General features: G+C 38.5%; 1 protein-coding gene and 1 long non-coding RNA gene across 13 annotated transcripts in view; one reads left to right on the top strand and one right to left on the bottom strand.

Moving 5' to 3' along the window:
- Positions 1-15,346, top strand: part of ZNF43 (zinc finger protein 43) — a 48,326-nt gene extending 32,980 nt beyond the window's left edge. For 5 of the 12 annotated variants that reach the window (XM_054672858.2, XM_063801438.1, XM_054672860.2 and 2 more), the window contains exons 2-5: positions 1,040-1,166; positions 2,285-2,383; positions 10,005-10,070; positions 10,474-13,189. In XM_054672858.2, the coding sequence (XP_054528833.1) occupies positions 1,040-1,166; positions 2,285-2,383; positions 10,005-10,070; positions 10,474-12,674 (2,493 nt within the window). In that variant the 3' untranslated portion in view covers positions 12,675-13,189. Of the gene's footprint in view, positions 1-849; positions 925-1,039; positions 1,167-2,284; positions 2,384-10,004; positions 10,071-10,473 lie in introns of those variants that run through there. The other 7 variants (XM_063801442.1, XM_009435151.5, XM_063801441.1 and 4 more) reach the window with 3 other exon arrangements.
- Positions 1-19,810, bottom strand: part of LOC107969853 (uncharacterized) — a 37,086-nt gene extending 17,276 nt beyond the window's left edge. The window contains exon 1 of the long non-coding RNA XR_008540869.2: positions 19,087-19,810. This is a non-coding gene — a long non-coding RNA (uncharacterized LOC107969853). The remainder of the gene's footprint in view (positions 1-19,086) is intronic.
- Between the last annotated feature and the right edge of the window lie 516 nt (positions 19,811-20,326).

The raw sequence follows: 20,326 nt of genomic DNA, 5'->3' as shown, positions 1-20,326 counted from the left end.
TATATATATAATATATTAATATATATGTATATATATTATATATATATATTTTTTTTTTTTTTGAGATGGAGTCTTGCTCTTTGACCCAGGCTGGAATGCAATGATGTGATCTCAGCTCACTGCAACCTCCACCTCTCGGGTTCAAGCGATTCTCTTGCCTCAGCCCCTTGAGTAACTGGGACTACAGGCATGTGCCACCACGCCTGGCTAATTTTTGTATTTTTAGTAGAGATGGGTTTTCTCCATGTTGGCCAGGCTGGTCTCAAACTCCTGACCTCAGGCGATCCACCTGCCTCAGCCTCCCAAAGTGCTAGGATTACAGGTGTAAGCCACCACGCCCGGCCATATTATTAAGAATCTTTATGCAACTGATGTACGTAAACCATCACATTTAATCTGGCAGCTGCTCTTCTTTCTTAGGTTTTCTTTGCATTTATCTGTCTTTTGAAAATGAAAGCTCTTATCTTTGTTTACTGGCCAGAAAAACTAGAAAAAAACCACAGACTTTTCCATTTACTGGATGTTTGACAAAATAGTCTTTCTGGGCCAAAATCATTGGCATTACTGGTAAGCTTTAGAAACTTAGAAACTCAGACTTTATTCCAGATCTTCTGAAAAAATAATCTTCATTAACAGGATCCTCAGTTTATTGTACACCTTAATATTTTAAAGGTCCCTTCTAACTCAACATGTCTTTATCTGAAAAATATTTGCAACTGATTCTGTATGATGCAAATAGAGAACTCAAAAATTTACGTTTGTGTTCATGCCCTTAATTTTACAGTTTATCATCCAGAAAAGTATTATATATACACTGATGTTGTGGATCTTACATCACTTTCTTTTCTCAGGGGTAGAAAATACATTGGAGAATATTTCCATGAAAAGAATTATTTTATTGGATAATTTCAGTCTCTTCTATAAGTCAGTACCTGTTCTCTTTACTCTCTCATTTTACCTTGAGTCAAATTATGAATTCTGCCTGTGGCCACTTGGTAAATGTGTGTGTTTGTGTGTGTATGTGTTGTTTTTTTTTTAGGGACCATTGACATTTATGGATGTGGCCATAGAATTCTGTCTGGAGGAGTGGCAATGCCTGGACACTGCACAGCAGAATTTATATAGGAATGTGATGTTAGAGAACTACAGAAACCTGGTCTTCCTGGGTGAGGATAACTTCAATACTCAATTCCTAATATACCCTAAAGATTTCATTTTTGTTTTCTGTAGACTGTTTTTTTGGTAATTTATACTTTGCATTCATGAGTTTCAGATTCCTGTTTTCAAAAAAATTGGGATTTGTTGGTGCACTCAAGAATTTTTTTCAAGATGTTTCATCTTGACCTGAACTTTCCACATTTCTGAGCTGATCTGTGTCTTTCACTCCAGATTAGTAGTAATTCCAGAAATTAAGTGGCATACAATACTGTTGCCCACAACTTAAAATCTAATTGCCAACACTAATTTTTGATTCAGTATTACCAGGTAGTGAAATTAAGAACCTACAAAATAAGATATTTTCTAAATATTTACAAATTTTTGTTAAAGGCCAGGCATGGTGGCTTACTCCTGTAATCCCAGTACTCTGGGAGGCCGAGGCAGGCAGATACCTGAGGTCAGGAGTTTGAGACCAGCCTGACCAACATGGCAAAACCGCATCTCTACTAAAAATGCAAAAATTAGCCAGGTGTGGTGTTTCACGCCAGTAATCCCAGGTACTCAGGAGCCTGAGGCAGGAGAATGGCTTGAACCCAGGAGGTGGAGGTTGCAGTGAGCCGAGATCGTGCCACTGCACTCCAGACTGGGCAACAGAGTGAGACTCTGTCTCAAACAAGAAGAAATTTTTGTTAAAAATTAGTATTTTGTGGCCAGGTACGGTGGCTCATGCCTGTAATCCCAGCACTTTGGGATGCCAAGGCAGGCAGATCACCCGGTCAGGAGTTTGAGACCAGCCTGACCAACATGGCAAAACCCTGTCTCTACTGAAAATACAAAAATTAATCAGGCATGGTGGCACACGCTTGTAATCCCAACTACTTGGGAGACTGAGGCATTGGAATTGCTTGAACCCTGGAGGTGGAGATTGCAGTGGGCCAAGATCGCACCACTGTATTCCAGCCTTGGTGACAGATTGAGACTCCATCTCCAAAAAAAAAAAAATAAATTAGTATTTTGGGATTAATGATTAGGATATTCTATCACACCCTTCATACTGGACACATTACTGGGTTAATAATGGGAGAATATGAGCAAGATTCACATAATTTATTTTTTATTGAAACAGGTATTGCTGTCTCTAAGCCAGACCTGATCACCTGTCTGGAGCAAGAAAAAGAGCCTTGGGAGCCTGTGAGGAGACATGAAATGGTAGCCAAACCCCCAGGTAGGTGAGAGTGAAAGTGAATACAACAAACACAGATGAGAAGTCCAAAGGTTAAGGGGAAAGCCAGTCCTTAAAATGTGACTTGGGAAGCTGTGTTCCAAAGGAAACAGTTTCTGGGAAGCCTGAGTTTTTTCATTTTGCTTTCACACAGGGGTATCTTCTGTCTTATGCTTTTACATTCTCTCAGGATTCTTATTTCCCTTCGGTGATCTTCCTTCAAGTTTACCATGACAGCCAAAGTCCTCTTCATGACATTTAAGAGACTGAACAATCTGACTGCTTTTCCATTCTTTTGGGGGACACACAAATATCTGCATACTTTTGAGAAACTGTATATTAAACTATTTTTTAAGTTATTTCTTTGCATCATGTCTGAAATGTGTGAGTAGTGCTTTCTGTTCCATTGGATTTCTTTGTATATTTTCTGCACAGTTCATCCTGTTTTTATTACTGTAGCCCTTAAATAATATGAAATTATGAATTATGATGTTTCTTTGCTTTGTTCTTTTTCCTCAAGATTGCTTTGTTCAAAGTTTATTCTACTTTCATGTATATTTTAGAATTGCATTGTCCATTACTGTGAAAAAAATCCCACTGGAATTTTGATAGAAAGTTTATTAAATTTATAGATCACTTTGGATACCATGGGTTTTTTTTTTTTTTTTAAAGACAGAGGCTTGCTCTGTCACCCAGGCTGGAGTACAGTGGCACAATCCCGGCTCACTGCAACCTCTGCCTCCTCTCTCAGCCTCCCGAGTAGATGGGATTACAGGCCCGTGCCACCATGCCTGGCTAATTTTTGTATTTTTAGTAGAGACAGGGTTTCGCCATGTTTGGCCAGGTTGGTCTCAGACTCCTGACCTCAGGTGATCTGTCTGCCTCGGCCTTCCAAATTGCTGGGATTACAGGCATGAGCCACCACCCCTGGCCTGTAGTGAAGAGGGGTCGTTGCTTGGTCACAAGGCTGCTGAGTCTGCACTAGGGTCCACCTTTAGTTGGCTTGTTACAAGGGGCTTGGGTAGTTGTAATTTCCATTTTATTTTTGGACTTTCCTCTGTAGGGCAGAACACTAGGGCAGTTTTTTGCAGTCGGGTCTGCATATGGTGGGCTTTATATCAGGTTGTGGATGAGTGCGGCTTTCACTGAGTACCAGAGAGGATTTCCCCAGGTAACTGTGTGGGTTTCTAGTTAGGCAGAACTGGCCATAAACCACGGCTCAGGGAGCTGGAACAGTCATTGAACTGCTTCAGGGTCCACAGTAAAGGCCTGCATCACTATAAACCAGTATCTTCCTCCAGGCCTTTTGAAGAACAGGACCTCTCCCAAACTGTGGCTGGAAGCAGTTTGGGATGCTTACAGAGTAAGTTCAGAATTTTCTGTGGGACCAAGTCGGGTGGGCCATTTTCTGGTCTGTAGTTAAGAACAGGGGTCCCGTAGTTTGCCACCTGAATGAGAGCCTGCCTTCTGAAAAAGAAAACTCCTTAATCTTGGGCTTTATGAGAGTTTTAAAACTGCCTGCCTGGATCTCAAAGCTCTTTTAAAGGAACTTATTTTTGAGATGGGGTCTTGCTACATAACGCAGCCTGATCTTAAATTCCTGACCTGAAGCAATTCTCCTACCTCAATGTACCATGTAGCTGTCATTGCAAGTGTGAGCCATGATGCCTGGCTCTCATAAAGGCATTTTTGTCTAGGATGGCTGACAAATGTTCTTGCTCTGCGGGAATAAGCAAGTATAGGGCACCTTTTATTTTTCCATCTTACTGTTGTCACTCTCCCTATACATTTTTAGTTTTTAGTTTTTCTTTTCTTTTCTTTTCTTTTTTTTTGCGTCAGAGTCTCGCTCTGTTGCCCAGGCTGGAGTGCAATGGCACAATCTCAGCTCATTGCAACCTCCACTTCCCAGTTTCAACTGATTCTGCTGCCTCAGCCTCCCAAGTACCTGAGGTTACAGGTGTCCCCCATCACACCTGGCTAATTTTTTTGTATTTTAAGTAGAGATGGGATTTCACCATGTTAGTCAGGTTGGTCTATAACTTCTGACCTCAAATGATCCACCCATCTCAGCCTCTCAAAGTGCTGGGATTACAGGCATGAGCCACCATGCCTGACCCAGTTTCTATTTTTTATTTCCAAATTTGTCTGTAATTTTGGATTCAGACATTTAGGACAATTATACTAGAATTTACATATTATGTCTGAAGTAAATTAGATAATCAGTAAGCACTCCATATTTACTAATATAGTTATAAATTTAAGTTTGCTGTAGGTAAAAGAGAATGATAGGATTTGTACCTACTTTTGTACCCTAATTATAAATAATATAATTTATTCCCAAATATTTGTTTTATATATCAGAGGCTGTAACCGTATTCTGCAAAAAAAATATATATATATATATGTAATTTAGTTGTAAGGCTATTCTTTGCCTCTAAAGTTGGATTACAGCAGTTTCATTTTTTGTAAGTATAGCATCTACTTAAAATATAAAAATTATCTATAGTTTATTTTAAATGTTTATTAAAACTTTCTCATTAGAATCTTGTATTTATGATTATACTGCATTTTCTCTAAAATTTTACTGCTGTACAGTTCATGCCAATGATGCAGAAGTACAAAGTTACAAATATTGTAGTTATCTAAACAAATTCTTCTTTAATGGTGCATCAAGGTTGCATACCAGATTTTTTTTTTTTGGAAATGGAGTTTTGCTCTCGTTGCCCAGGCTGGAGTGCAATGGCATGATCTCGGCTCACTGCAACCTCCGCCCCTCCAGGTTCCAGCGATTCTCCTGTCTCAGCCTCCTGAGTAGCTGGGATTATAGGCATTTGCCATCATGCCCAGCTAATTTTTGTATTTTTAGTAGAGACAGGGTTTCATCATATTGGTCAGGCTGGTCTTGAATTTCTGACCTCAGGTGATCCGCCTGCCTCGGCCTCCCAAAGTGCTGGGATTACAGGCGTGAGCCACTGTGCCTGGCCTTGCATACCAGATTTTATGAGTAAACATTTCTCTTATTATTGTTTTCCAGTTTCATATTAGTGTATTTCTTCAGTGTAGGTTTCTTAACATCAGTTTATTGTGTTTTTTGGTTTTACCTATGTATTATAATTTCAGACAATTTTCAATTCTGTATGCTTTAATTAAGAGATAATTAAATCCCATATTGGGCTTTAATTGGCCGGGCACGGTGGCTCACGCCTGCAATCCCAGCACTTTGAGAGGCTGAGGCAGGTGGATCACAAGGTCAGGAGATGAGACCATCCTGGCTAACACGGTGAAACCCCGTCTCTACTAAAAATACAAAAAATTAGCCGGGCATAGTTGTACGCACCTGTAGTCCCAGCTACTCAGGAGGCTGAAGCAGGAGAATCGCTCAAACCTGGGAAGTGGAGATTGCAGTGAGCCAGATCGTGCCGTTGCACTCCAGCCTGGGCGACAGAGCAAGACTCCATCTCAGAAAAAATAAAAAAAAGAGATCAATCACCAAATGTCTATCACAATCATATTATATATGTGTGTGTGTGTGTTTATAAATATATGACCCCAATTTTGGTTAAAGCTTATCTTGTATATATTATTTTTTAGCTAATTTTTAATGGTTGTTTTGTCTTCTCTAAGTAGTCATGGAAATAGTCTATTTTCACCATGTGTTTAATGATGAATGTATATTTTCTTTGTATGAGAGAAACACTTTTGTAACTTGAGGGTAATTTTTAAAAAAGTTTATAATGCTGTATTTTTTGTTTTTTTTTAATGTTAGTGTTGTAAAAACACGTTACATGAAATTTGCCATCTTAAATCTATCCAAGTGTACATTTCAGGCATGATGGTGGCTCACATCTGTAATCCAGGATTTTGGGAGGCCAAGACAGGTGGATGGCTTCAGGCCAAAATTTGAGACTAGTCTGGGCAATATATGGAGATTCCCTCTCCACAAATAATTTTTGAAAATAGCCAGGCATGGTGGTGTGCACCCATGGTACAAGCTTTTTGGGAGATTGAGGGGGAGGGATTACATGAGCTTTGAAGTTAGAGTCTACAGTGAGCCATAATTGTGCCACTGTACTTCAGCTTGGGTGACAAAGTGAGACCCTGTCTTAAAAAAAAAAAAATGTACTTTTCACTCATGATAAAAATATTTACATTGTTATTCAAAAAGCTTCTAGAAATTTTACACCTGTGAAACTAAATACACATTAAGTAACAAGTGCTCATTTTGCCCTCTTTTCAGCGCTTGACAAACAGCGTTTTACTTGCTGATTTTATGAGTGTGACTACTTAAGATATCTCAAATAAGTTGAGTCATATGGTATCCATAATTTCATTACTTGCTAATTTCAGGTGACATAATATTCTCAAAATTTATCTTAAAATGAGGCAAGATTTTCTATTTGAAGGCTGAATAATATTACATTGTAGATCTATATTACATTTTTTGATGTATTTATAAATCAAGGGACATCTAAGTTTCTTCAGCCTTTTGGCTTTTGTGCATACTGATACAAAAAATATGGATGTTCATATGTCATTCAGGTCCTGCATTTTCTGTTATGAATATAGATTCATAAATGAGATTTTTGTATTTGATGATTTCATTTTTAAGTATTTGAGAAACATTTATAATTTTTTTTTTTTTTTGGAGACAGAGTTTCGCTCTTGTTGCCTAGGCTGGAGTCCAATGGCGTGCTCTCAGTTCACTGCAACCTCTGCCCCACTGGGTTCAAGTGAGTCTTCTGCCTCAGCTTCCTGAGTAGCTGGGATTACAGGCATGTGCCACCATGCCTGGTTAATTTTGTATTTTTAGTAGAGATGGAGTTATTCCATGTTGATCAGGCTGGTCTCGAACTTACGACCTCAGGCGATCTGCCCACCTCGGCCTCCTTGTTTTCCACCAACAGTCAACATAGGTTTTTTTTTTTTAATTTGTAATTTTTTATTTATTTTTTTTTTTTTTTGAGATGGAGTCTCACTCTGTCACCCAGACTGAAGTGCAGTGATTTGTTCTTATGTCCCAGGTTCAAACAATTCTCCTGCCTCAGCCTCAGGGTAGCCGAGATTACAGGCACCCACCACTATGCCCGGCTAATTTTTGTGTTTTTAGTAGAGATGGGGTTTTGCCATGTTGGCCAGGCTGATCTCGAACTTCTGACCTATGGTGATTCACCTGTCTCAGCCTCCCAAAGCACTGGGTTTAAAGATGTGAGCCACTGTACCTACTGGATGGTTTTATTTTTATTGCATCATCAACAGATTTTGTATTTTTAAAAAATTTATAGTAGCCATTCTAAATGGGTGATAGGTGATTTTGTTTTTCATTGTGATTTTTATGCATTTCTCTACAAATTGTAATTTTGTGTCTTTTTAAATGCTTCTTCCCATTTGTGTATATTTTTGGTAAAAATTTAGTTCAATTATTTGTCCATTTCCAAATCAGATTATTCAACTTTATTGTTAGTTTTAAGAGTTGTTTATAGGCCAGGAGCAGTGGCTCACGCCTATAATCCCAGCACTTTGGGAGGCTGAGGCGGGCGGATCACGAGGTCAGGAGATCAAGACCATGGTTAAACCCTGTCTCTACTACAAATATAAAAAATTAGCCGGGTGTGGTGGTGCGCGCCTGTAATCCCAGCTACTCGGGAGGCCGAGACAGGAGAATGGTGTGAACCCGGGAGACAGAGTGTGCAGTGAGCTGAGAACGCACCGCTGCACTCCAGCCTGGGTGACAGAGTGAGACTCGGTCTCAAAAAAAAAGAAAAAAAAAGTTGTTTATATATTATGAATATTAAGGAATATCACGTGATTTACAAATACTTTCACTCATTTTCTAGGAGGCATTGTCTCTCTATTGAATGTTTTCTTTGATGTACAGAAATTTCGAGGTATAGTGTAGTTAAATTTTTCTGTTCTTTTCTTTGTTGTTCATGCATTTAAGGTTGTATCTAAGAAAATGGTGCCAAGACCAATGTCATGTCTTTTTTCCATATTTCTTTTTAAAAGATTTGTTAGTTCCTTTTTTCTATGTGTTTTATTTAAAATATTTGTATATATAATTCAAGAAAATTATCCAACTTTATTTTATTAGTGTTGGTATCCACGTTTCAGCATCATTTTTTGAAGAGATTTTTTTCTATTGCTTGCTCATGGCAACTTTGTAGAAGCTCATTTGATCATACACAGAAGGGTTCATTTTAGGACTCTTTATTCTGTTCTTTCATCTACTTATCTGTCTTTGTGTCAGTACCACATTGTTATTGTAGCTTTTAATATGTTTTGAAATCAGAAAGTATAATGCCTCTTTATTGTTTTCATAGTTGCTTGGCTATAGATTTTTTTTTTTTTTTTTTTTTTTTTAGAGACAGAGTCTCGCTCTGTCACCCAGGCTGGAGTGCAGTGGCATGATCTTGGCTCACTGAAAGCTCTGCCTCTTGGGTTCTAGCAATTCTCCTGCCTCAGCCTCCCAAGTAGCTGGGATTACAGGCACACATCGCCATGCCCAGCTAATTTTTTGTATTTTAGTAGAGACAGGGTTTCACCATGTTGCCCAGGCTGGTCTCGAACTCCTGAGCTCAGCAGGAAATCCACCTGCCTTGGCCTCCCAAAGTGCTAGGATTACAAGTGTGAGCCACCGTGCCTGGCTTGGCTATAGTTTTTAATCAAATTTTAAAATTGTGAAGAATATTTCTGTGAAAAATTGTACTATTGAATTTTATGTAGAGATTATATTGAATTAGTTCACCACTGTAGCTTGTATTGACAACTTTGGAAAAGTTAAATTCTTCTGTCCTTGAGCAAGAATATGTTGAAGAGTGTGTTTTATTTTGATATATTTTTGGATTTGCCAGTTTTGCTTTTAATTCCTAGTTTTATGCAATTTTGGTCGAAAAACACAGTGTATAATTTTGGTCTTCTTAAATTTATTTGTCGTCGTTGTTGTTGTTGTTGTTGTTTTGAGACAGGATCTTACTCTTGCCCAGGCTGGAGTGCAGTGACATGATTTTGGCTCACTGCAGCCTCAACCTCCTGGGCTCAAGTTAACCTTAGCCCCTTAAGTAGCTGGGTGTACAGACATGCACTACCATCCCTGGCTAATTTTTTATTATTATTTGTAGAGACAGAGTCTCACTATGTTGCCCTGGCTGGTCTCAAACTTGTGGCCCCAAGTGATCCTCCTACTTTTGTTTCCAAAATTTTAGGATTATAGGCATAAGCAACTGCACCCAGCTGGTATTCTTAAATTTAATAAGACTTGGTATTTATCCTAGCAGAATACACAAGGTGCAAAGAAGAATATTGTATATTCTCTTACTTTTTACTGGAAAGGTTTATATGAGTCTGTTAAGTCTACTTTGTCTGTGATATGGTTTGGATGTCCATGTTTCCAAACCTCATGCTGCAATGTGATCTTCAGTGTTGGATGTGGGACCTGGAAAAAGGTATTTTTGTCATGGAGGTGAATTCCTCATGAATGACTTGGCACCATCGTCTTGGTAATAAGAAAGTTTACACTCTGTTAATTCAAAAGAGAGCTGGTTCATTAAAAGAACCTGGCTCCTTCACCTCACACTTTCCCTATTGCCATGTGACATTTCCAGTTACTCTTTGCCTTCTACCGTAACAGTAAGCTTCCTGAGACCCTCACCAGAAACAGATGCTGACACACACTTCTTGTACAGTCTGCCAAATTGTGAGCAAAATAAGCCTTTTTTCTTTATAAATTATCCACTCTCAGGTATTCCGCTATATGCAAAATAATTGGAGTTGGCAATTTACTTCTAAAGGCACTATGTTATGTTGGAGAGCAGAAAAAGCTGTGTTGGGTAAATGTAACCAATTTATATTTTCCTTCTATGTGGCTCTTTGCATTGGGCTCACCTGGGGCACTGCACACACTTATTTGTAAATTTTTCACTGATGCATTTTGATCAGCATGTTTTTGTTACATTTATATGTCTATAAATAAATTAGGGCCTGTGGTATTTTTCTTTGACATCTTGCTTATGTAGCTTGTGTGATTTTATACGTTACATAAAGTATATTTATCTCTGAGTCTAGCAAGTGGAATAATTTGTTATTTTTATTTTTTTCAGTTATGTGTTCTCATTTTACCCAAGACTTTTGGCCAGAGCAGCATATAAAAGATCCTTTCCAAAAAGCGACACTGAGAAGATACAAAAACTGTGAACATAAAAATGTACATTTTAAAAAAGACCGTAAAAGTGTGGATGAGTGTAAGGTGCACAGAGGAGGTTATAATGGATTTAACCAATGTTTGCCAGCTACCCAGAGCAAAATATTTCTATTTGATAAATGTGTGAAAGCCTTTCATAAATTTTCAAATTCAAACAGACATAAGATAAGCCATACTGAAAAAAAACTTTTCAAATGCAAAGAATGTGGCAAATCATTTTGCATGCTTCCACATCTAGCTCAACATAAAATAATTCATACCAGAGTGAATTTCTGCAAATGTGAAAAATGTGGAAAAGCTTTTAACTGCCCTTCAGTCATCACTAAACATAAGAGAATTAATACTGGAGAGAAACCCTACACATGTGAAGAATGTGGCAAAGTCTTTAATTGGTCCTCACGCCTTACTACACATAAAAAAATTTATACTAGATACAGACTCTACAAATGTGAAGAATGTGGCAAAGCTTTTAACAAGTCCTCAATCCTTATTACCCATAAGATAATTCGCACTGGAGAGAAATTCTACAAATGTAAAGAATGTGCCAAAGCTTTTAACCAATCCTCAAACCTTACTGAACATAAGAAAATTCATCCTGGAGAGAAACCTTACAAATGTGAAGAATGTGGCAAAGCCTTTAACTGGCCCTCAACTCTTACTAAACATAAGAGAATTCATACTGGAGAGAAACCCTACACATGTGAAGAATGTGGCAAAGCCTTTAACCAGTTCTCAAACCTTACTACACATAAGAGAATCCATACTGCAGAGAAATTCTATAAATGTACAGAATGTGGTGAAGCTTTTAGCCGGTCCTCAAACCTTACTAAACATAAGAAAATTCATACTGAAAAGAAACCCTACAAATGTGAAGAATGTGGCAAAGCTTTTAAGTGGTCCTCAAAGCTTACTGAACATAAGTTAACTCATACTGGAGAGAAACCCTACAAATGTGAAGAATGTGGCAAAGCCTTTAACTGGCCCTCAACCCTTACTAAACATAACAGAATTCATACTGGAGAGAAACCCTACAAATGTGAAGTATGTGGCAAAGCCTTTAACCAGTTCTCAAACCTTACTACACATAAGAGAATTCATACTGCAGAAAAACCGTACAAATGTGAAGAATGTGGCAAAGCTTTTAGCCGGTCCTCAAACCTTACTAAACATAAGAAAATTCACATTGAAAAGAAACCCTACAAATGTGAAGAATGTGGCAAAGCTTTTAAGTGGTCCTCAAAGCTTACTGAACATAAGATAACTCATACTGGAGAGAAACCCTACAAATGTGAAGAATGTGGCAAAGCTTTTAACCATTTCTCAATCCTTACCAAACATAAGAGGATTCATACTGGAGAGAAACCCTACAAGTGTGAAGAATGTGGCAAAGCTTTTACCCAATCCTCAAACCTTACTACACATAAGAAAATTCATACTGGAGAGAAATTCTACAAATGTGAAGAATGTGGCAAAGCTTTTACCCAATCTTCAAACCTTACTACACATAAAAAAATTCATACTGGAGGAAAACCCTACAAATGTGAAGAATGTGGCAAAGCTTTTAACCAGTTCTCAACTCTTACTAAACATAAGATAATTCACACTGAGGAGAAACCCTACAAATGTGAAGAATGTGGCAAAGCCTTTAAGTGGTCCTCAACCCTTACTAAACATAAGATAATTCATACTGGAGAGAAACCCTACAAATGTGAAGAATGTGGCAAAGCTTTTAAACTGTCCTCAACCCTTTCTACACATAAGATTATTCATACTGGAGAGAAACCCTACAAATGTGAAAAATGTGGCAAAGCTTTTAACCGATCCTCAAACCTTATTGAACATAAGAAAATTCATACTGGAGAGCAACCCTACAAATGTGAAGAATGTGGCAAAGCATTTAACTATTCCTCACACCTTAATACACATAAGAGAATTCATACTAAAGAGCAACCCTACAAATGTAAAGAATGTGGCAAAGCTTTCAACCAATATTCAAACCTCACTACACATAACAAAATTCATACTGGAGAGAAACTCTACAAACCTGAAGATGTGACAGTGATTTTGACAACACCTCAAACTTTTTCAAACATAAAATAAATTATACTGGTGAGAAATTCTAGAAATGTAAAGAATGTGATAAAGGCTTTACATGGTTGTCACACTTGATTGTAGGTAAGATAATTTACATTGGAGTAAACTTCTACAAGTGTGAAGAATGTGGCAAAACTTTTAATTAATGCTCATATCTTATTGCACAGGAAAGAATTTTTACTTGGAAAAAGGTATATACACAAAGAATGTGGAAAAGCCATTAATATGTGCTCATATCTTACTCAACATCAGAGAGTCTGTACTTAATAAAACCATTATAGATGCAACTAGTGTCAAAAGATCTTTCAGAAAATAAAAGCCTTTAAAGTGAAGAAGATAATTCATTCTGAAGACAAACATTACAAATATTAAGAGGGTTGTAGTACCATTACTTGCATCACAGATCTTATTGTACACATTTTGTACTAAAGAAAACCCTGAAGCAGTTGCTCAAATACTGTTCAACATCAGAAAATTTATATTGGAAAAAACCCCTGGAAAATGTAATAAATTTGTAAAAACAGTTTTGAAAAACTACAGCTTATAAAACATGAGGGTCTATAATACTTGGTTGATAGTACAAAGTTTATTCAACATCAGGGAATTTATATTGGAGAAAAACCCTACAAATGTAATCAGATTGGAAAAACATTTTTTAAAAAACCACAGCATAGAAAACACCAGAGAGTTCATACTAAAATATGTTTTTGCAGATGCAGTAAAAATGAAAAAAATTTGATCCGAAATTAAGTTTATGTAAATATCTGAGAATTCACAGTAGAAATATCTAAGGCACGGACACTTCAGACATTACACTAAATCAGTGCTAAGTACAGAAAACAACACAAAATAAAACTTGGTGGATAAATTATTTGTATATAACATTAAAAGAAGTAGAAGATTTTCAGTTATAATTACAATTAAAGTATACTTTTATCTTGAAAAAATTACTGATTTTTAAATTAGTGAATAATGATGTAATTAAACTCTCAAATAACTTTATGCTCTTTTTTCACTCCTGCTGTATTCACATGTGAAAGCATGTGACCAATTGTTGCTGCACCAAAGATATGAGAGATTCTTTTATTAGGTGGGCATTATTTAAAACATTTTTTATGGAACAGTAAGGATATTAAAGTGTAAGATGCAGCCAGGCATGGTGGCTCATGCCTATAATCCCAGCACTTCGGGAGGCTGAGGCCGGTGGATCACCTGAGGTCAGGAGTTTGAGACCAGCCTGACCAACATGGTGAAACCCTGTCTTTACTAAAAATACAAAAATTTACCAGGCACCTATAATCCCAGCTACTTCAAAGGCTGAAGCAGGAGAATCACTTGAACCTGGAAAGTGGAGGTCTCAGTAAGCTGAAATCATACCATTGCACTCCAACCTGGGCAACAAAAGTCAAACTCCATCTCAAAAAAAAAAAAAAAAAAAAAAAGATGCGTGATGAAAATGTAACTGGAGAGGCACTTTGTGGTTAACTTATAAAGGAGTGATGCAGGAGATAGGTTTTCAGAGTAATATTCTTCTGCATTATAGTGACAAAACAAGTTTTTTATTTTAGTTAAAATTGGTTAAATTAGTAGTAAGTCATTTTACTTATTGTAATTTTATGTAATTAAATGAAGTACATTTTTAAATTTTTAGATTACATGTAAATATAACTTTTAAAAAAATGTGTTAAGACCATTGTACATTCAATGAAGCATTATTATGCTTCTAACTTTAACCTATTTCACCTTACTCGAGTGTATGTAAAAGATGGTAACAATATACTATTTGGTAACATAATGGACTAACATTTCTAGTAATCTATTTCCCCAGTGGCTTTCAACTGCAAATAAGTTAAAGAATATTTTTCTACAGGTTAAATATTCTTTTTTGTCTTATTTAAACTTACCGTTCTTAATTTCTGTGGGTACATAGTATGATTTTAATTACCTTATTTTATTCTTTGTGCTATTCATAATTTTTTTTGTTTGTTTGGTTTTTTTTTTTGAGACAGAGTCTTGCACTCGCCCAGGCTGGAGTGCAGTGGTGCGATCTCGGCTCACTGCAAGCTCCGCCTCCCAGGTTCACTCCATTCTCCTGCCTCAGCCTCCCAAGTAGCTGGGACCACAGGCGCCCACTACTTGTTTGGGGTTTTTTTTTGGAGATGGAGTCTCGCTCTGTCACCCAGGCTGGAGTACAGTGGCATGATCTTGGCTCACTGCAACCCCCACCTCCCCGGTTCAAGTGATTCTCCTGCCTCAGCCTCCCGAATAGCTGGGATTACAGGCGTCCACCATCACACCAGGCTAATTTTTGTATTTTTAGTAGAGACGGAGTTTCACCATGTTGGCCAGGATGGTCTCGATCTTCTGACCTCATGATCTGCCTGCCTCGGCCTCCCAGAGTTCTGGGACCACAGGCATGAGCCACTGCACCTGGCCAAATGTGTATATATTTATGCAATATATAACATGTTTTGATACAGGCATATAATATGTATTAGTCACATTAGGATAAATAAAGTATCCATTACCTTCAGCATTTATCCTTTGTATTACAAGCCGATTCTACACTTCATTATTTTAATGTACAATTAAATTGTTATTGACTACAGGGTCATTTTAATTATAAAAATTATATAGAAGTATAAATAAAGTCCATACATTCCTGAGTCATGAATAAACATTGTTATATATTTTTCTTTGACTATGTGGCCGCTCTGCCTGAAACATACAGAGTTTTAGTTTTGACTTACATAGGGTTAAATATACACATACATTACTCTAAAGATAAGCCTTAGGTGTAAGAAAATTATGGAGTAAGTAACTGTTCTTGTATGAGTGTCTACCTATTTTAGGAAGAAAAAATCAATATTGAAGCAAAACAAGTAATTTTAATAAGGTGACTAATTTACTAGAAAACTAAAAACCTCAAAAATGCTGAAAGGAAATCTATACTGTCTGCTTTCTATTGAATTCATTACTGTAAGATTTTATGGTTTATGGTTCAGAATCTCCCCATGCAAACTTTTTTTTTACTTGCTTGGTACTCATGCTAGACCCATAATTTTCTTTGTTATTATTTTTTCTTTTATAGTTTATGAGGTATTATGTAAGCTCACTGGGGATTATAAGAATGATTTTTATGAAATTTAGTTGTGCACACAAATAATTTTTAGGTGCAATTCCACAATTAGTGTTTTAAGTTATATTGAGTTAGGATATTCGATTTTGTTTATTTAATTGGAGACTTCTATATAAACCTACTTTAGTTATTGTTCATTTCACTTTCTATAATTGACATATGTAAATTTATTGAGCTAATTAGTTCAGGTAAATACTAGGGAGGCTTCATAAGTTCTGAAGTTTTTTTGTTCTGTTTTGTTTTGAGACAGAGTCTTGCTCTGTCACCCAGACTGGAGTGCAGTGGCATGATCTCGGCTCACTGCAACTTCCGCCTCCCAGGTTCAAGCAATTCTCCTGCCTCAGCCTCCTGAGTAGCTACAGGCACACACTACCATGCCCAGCTAATTTTCTGTTTTGTATTTTTAGTAGAGACAAGGTTTCACCATGTTAGCCAGGATGGTCTCCATCTCCTGACCTTGTGATGTGCTCACCTCAGCCTCTCAAAGTGCTAGGATTATAGGCATGAGCCACTGCACCTGGCCTTATGAGGATGTTTCTATACATAAATATAGTGAACAAGCATGACGGTGCTTGCTGTGTAACAGATTGTCCATAATAAGCCAAAAACATTTCTGCTGGAGTTGGTTGGTAGCTTCAAGTCAGAGACGGAAAATATCAGTGATGAAATAATATTGATTCTTACTGTGGAGAGAACATTTTCCTTATCTTTAGTAAAAATACAAAAATTAGCTGGCCATGGTGGCATGCACCTGTAATCCCAGCTACTCAGGAGGCTGAGGCAGGAGAATCACTTGAACTCCAGAGGGAGAGGTTACAGTGAGCCGAGATCACGCCATTGCACTCCAGCCTGGGCGACAGAGTGAGGCTTCATCTCAAAAAAAACAACTGTAGTTTTGTAAGCATCCTCAAAGAAATCTACACCTGTTTCCCAAATACTTGCAATGCAAAGTTAAATTTCACAGAATCTTTTCACAAGAGTGGGTAGACAGCTGTTTTCTTCAAACTGAGACCTGGACTATAAGGTCTTGATTCTAGCAGATCTGGCAGGACTACCTACAAACCTGCATGCAGGGCTGTGTGAGTGGCTGCTGGAGCACATTGGTGGGCTGAGAAGGGCCATGGAGACATTTATGATCGCCAGACGCCTTCACAGCTGCGTTATGCAAATGCTGGGCTTCACTTCCTAATGAGTTCTAGCAGACTAGTGTTTCCACCAGTCCCTGACCCATGCCTTCTGAATCTCCCTTGCCCAGGGTCCTCACAGCTGTCCACTATGTATGTCTCAGTCTCTGCTGATAGAGGCCACCTAAAATGAGAGCAGAATAGGCCTCAGAAAAAGCACCTAACAACCCTACTATAAGTATTTCAAAGAAAACCATTCAGATTTTCTCCAAGGCTTGTCTGTTGCTGCTTACTGTTCGTGAGAATGCTTTCTAAGCAGCAATAGATTTGAGAATGTCATTAACCACTACTGTTTGTTTTCCTTCTAATGTCCCGCATTAACCAAAACCAAAATGAAACCAACAAAAAGCCTTCCAGGATATAGCTTTTGTATATAGGCCTAGCTGGCTAGCAGTAAAATTTGGACTTTAAATTGAATCTTGAATGATCTTCAGTGGTTACCCAGATAGCTCTTGGCATCAAACCCCTTGGCATCTCTTCCATTCCTTTTCCTATTCAAAATATTGAGGTTAAAATACATCAAAGTACAGAGGGAAAAAAATCTTAGGTCTTCTAAAAATAATTATTTCATTTAGAAATCTGAATGATGGAGTGTTGGCAGAGGGTCACCAGAATTCAAAAGAGGTTGAGTTTAATCCTCCAGCCCAACTGTCCACATTTAGAAATGACAACATTCATGAACTAAGTCAATATAATTTGCACAGATCTTACCCAACAAACCCTAAGATGCAAAAACAAACACTTGCATTTACACTTTTTTTTTTTTTTTTTTTTTTTGAGATGAAGTCTCACTCTGTTACCAGGTTGGAGTGCAATGGCACTGTCTCGGCTCACTGCAACCTCTGCCTCCCGGGTTCAAGCAATTCTCCTGCCTCAGCCTCCTGGGCAGCTGGGACTACAGGTGCATGCCACCACACCCAGCTAATTTTTTGTATTTTTAGTAGAGACGGGGTTTCACCATGTTGGCCAGGATGGTCTCGATTTCTTGACCTCGTGATCCGCCCACCTCAGCCTCCCAAAGTGCTGACATTACAGGCATGAGCCACCGCGCCCGGCCTGCATTTAAACTTTTCTAAAATGTCAAATTAGCATATTCTTTCCTCAGTGTAAAGTTTTAAGAAGCTTTAATCTGCCTTTATGAATTACCCTTTCAAAAATATATTTAAATGCTAGGAAAAGTTAACTTTATTCTCTACTCACAAATTTCTCTTACTTTACAGACAAATGTGGTTATATACATTGTTTAAAAACGCTTTTCTACTAATGATACTTCATGTGTAGATCTACACAAATGCTGTTTTTATTCTTCTGGGAATAAAAAGAGCTGTCCCAAGAACTAATAAAAGGATAAAAATATCTTTGCGGCTGGGTGCGGTGGCTCACGCCTGTAATCCCAGCACTTTGGGAAGGTGAGGCTGGCGGACCACGAGGTCAAGAGATGGAGATCATCCTGGCCAACATGGTGAAATGCCGTCTCTACTAAAAATACAAAAATTAGCTGGGTGTGGTGGTGCGCACCTGTAGTCCCAGCTGCTCGGGAGGTTCAGGGAGGAGAATCGCTTGAACCCTGGAGGCTGAGGTTGCAGTGAGCCGAGATTGCCCCACTGCACTCCAGCCTGGTGACAGAGTGAGACTCAGTCTCAAAAAAAAAAAAAAAATCTTTGCTATTTGCCCCTACTTGCTCAGCCATTTTTTTTTGTTTGTTTGGGGTCTGGTGTTTGTTCTTTTCCTTCCATTTTGTTTTTTTGAGACAGTGCACTGGTAGAAATTGGCACTGATGGGCCAGGCGTGGTGGCTCATGCCTGTAACAGCACTTTGGGAGGCCAAGGCAGGCAGTTCACTTGAAGTCAGGAGTTTGAGACCAACCTGACCAGCATCGTGAAACCCTGCCTCTACTAAAAATACAAAAATTAGCTGGGCGTGGTGACATATGCCTGTCATCCCAGTTACTCAGGAGGCTGAGGCAGGAGAATCCCTTGAGCCCAGAAGGTGGAGGTAGCAGTGGCCAAGATCGCACCATTGCACTCCAGCCTGGGTGACAGAGTGAGACTCCATCTCAAAAAAAAAGAAAAAGAAAAAAGAAACTGGCACTTACGGTTGGCTAACCTTTACGCTTCTTTGGAGCAGTGGAGAATTTTTAGCCCCCTGTTGAGGCAAATGTTGAAAAGTCTGACCTTGTTCTCAGGTGCTCCAGCTTCTTATTTACAGTAGAGCTGCCATGCCTGTAAAAGCCCATGGGCCAGGTCATAAGGTGGACTTTACTGTGAAGCACAGGGAGCACCTCATTCCTCACCCTTATCCTTGTGCAGAATGTGCTTGCAGGACCTGGAGAACAGGATGGTCCACACGATCCAGAAGAAGTGCTGAACACCAGATGCAGTGCTTTGAAGGTTATGTCCGGGGTCAGAAACTAGAATCAGTAGGCCAAGCAGCTGGCACTGACCAAAAGAAGGGCCTAGGCTAGGCTGCTGGCCACTGAGGCTGGGTTGAAATGCTGGGACAGGTTGGAGATGTCAAGTCCAAGAACATCCAAAAGCTCTTACTAGACTCTCCACAATGTCCGTAGAAACATATGTACTCCCAACACAAACCTCTTGGTGAGCCAGGTCAAGATCTTTTGAGCAGCAGATATTGCCTTTTCATAACAGGCTATGGATGCTCCAGCAAAAGGTGTCGACTATGCCAGTGTGGCTGTTCTCAGTTCCCCAGTGACCCCATGTTTCCTGCACTCCTGAGGCCAGCAGCTCAAGCAGCAGCAGTAGCAACAGCAGGAGAGGCCAGCTCAGGCCCCGCACCTGAGGTCTGCCTGAGGCTCATGTGCCCATGCCAGCAGGGGGGATGTGATGTCATAGTGCAGGATGAGAGCTACACACAGGGCTGGGTTGCCATGGGCTCAACAGGAGCAGCATTGAAATGATCAAGGGCTGCATACCACACCTTTGTCTGCTACTGCTGCCACCACCTATAATTTATAGGTAAACACATTTTAGGAGGCACATATAATCATTTAGAAAGATAAAAACTCCCTCCTGCTACTTTTTTTTTCTCCTTCTTTTCCCATGCCAGACTTTTGGCTAACATCTACAAACATATTAGATGGCAGCCATATAAATTTTATTTTAATTATAATGCTTTCAAAATTAATAAATGAGTAAGTATAAAATAAAATCTTAACTACTGTATCAGCAAAAGAAAATCAAACTCATATTACACTTAAAGTGAAGAAAGTTGATGGGCTGTATATATTGATTGGTAAAAGTTTTAGATACCAAAAGTTTCACAGGCAATAGAATATCCAATTACCCAGTTAGAGCAGGTAGTCAGATAGTGATGAG

This window comes from Pan troglodytes, chromosome 20 (genome assembly GCF_028858775.2).
Source record: "Pan troglodytes isolate AG18354 chromosome 20, NHGRI_mPanTro3-v2.0_pri, whole genome shotgun sequence".
In the NCBI taxonomy this organism is placed as follows: domain Eukaryota; kingdom Metazoa; phylum Chordata; class Mammalia; order Primates; family Hominidae; genus Pan; species Pan troglodytes.
The sequence above is the reverse complement of the archived record's forward strand: the minus strand, read 5'-3'. Positions and strand labels throughout refer to the sequence as shown.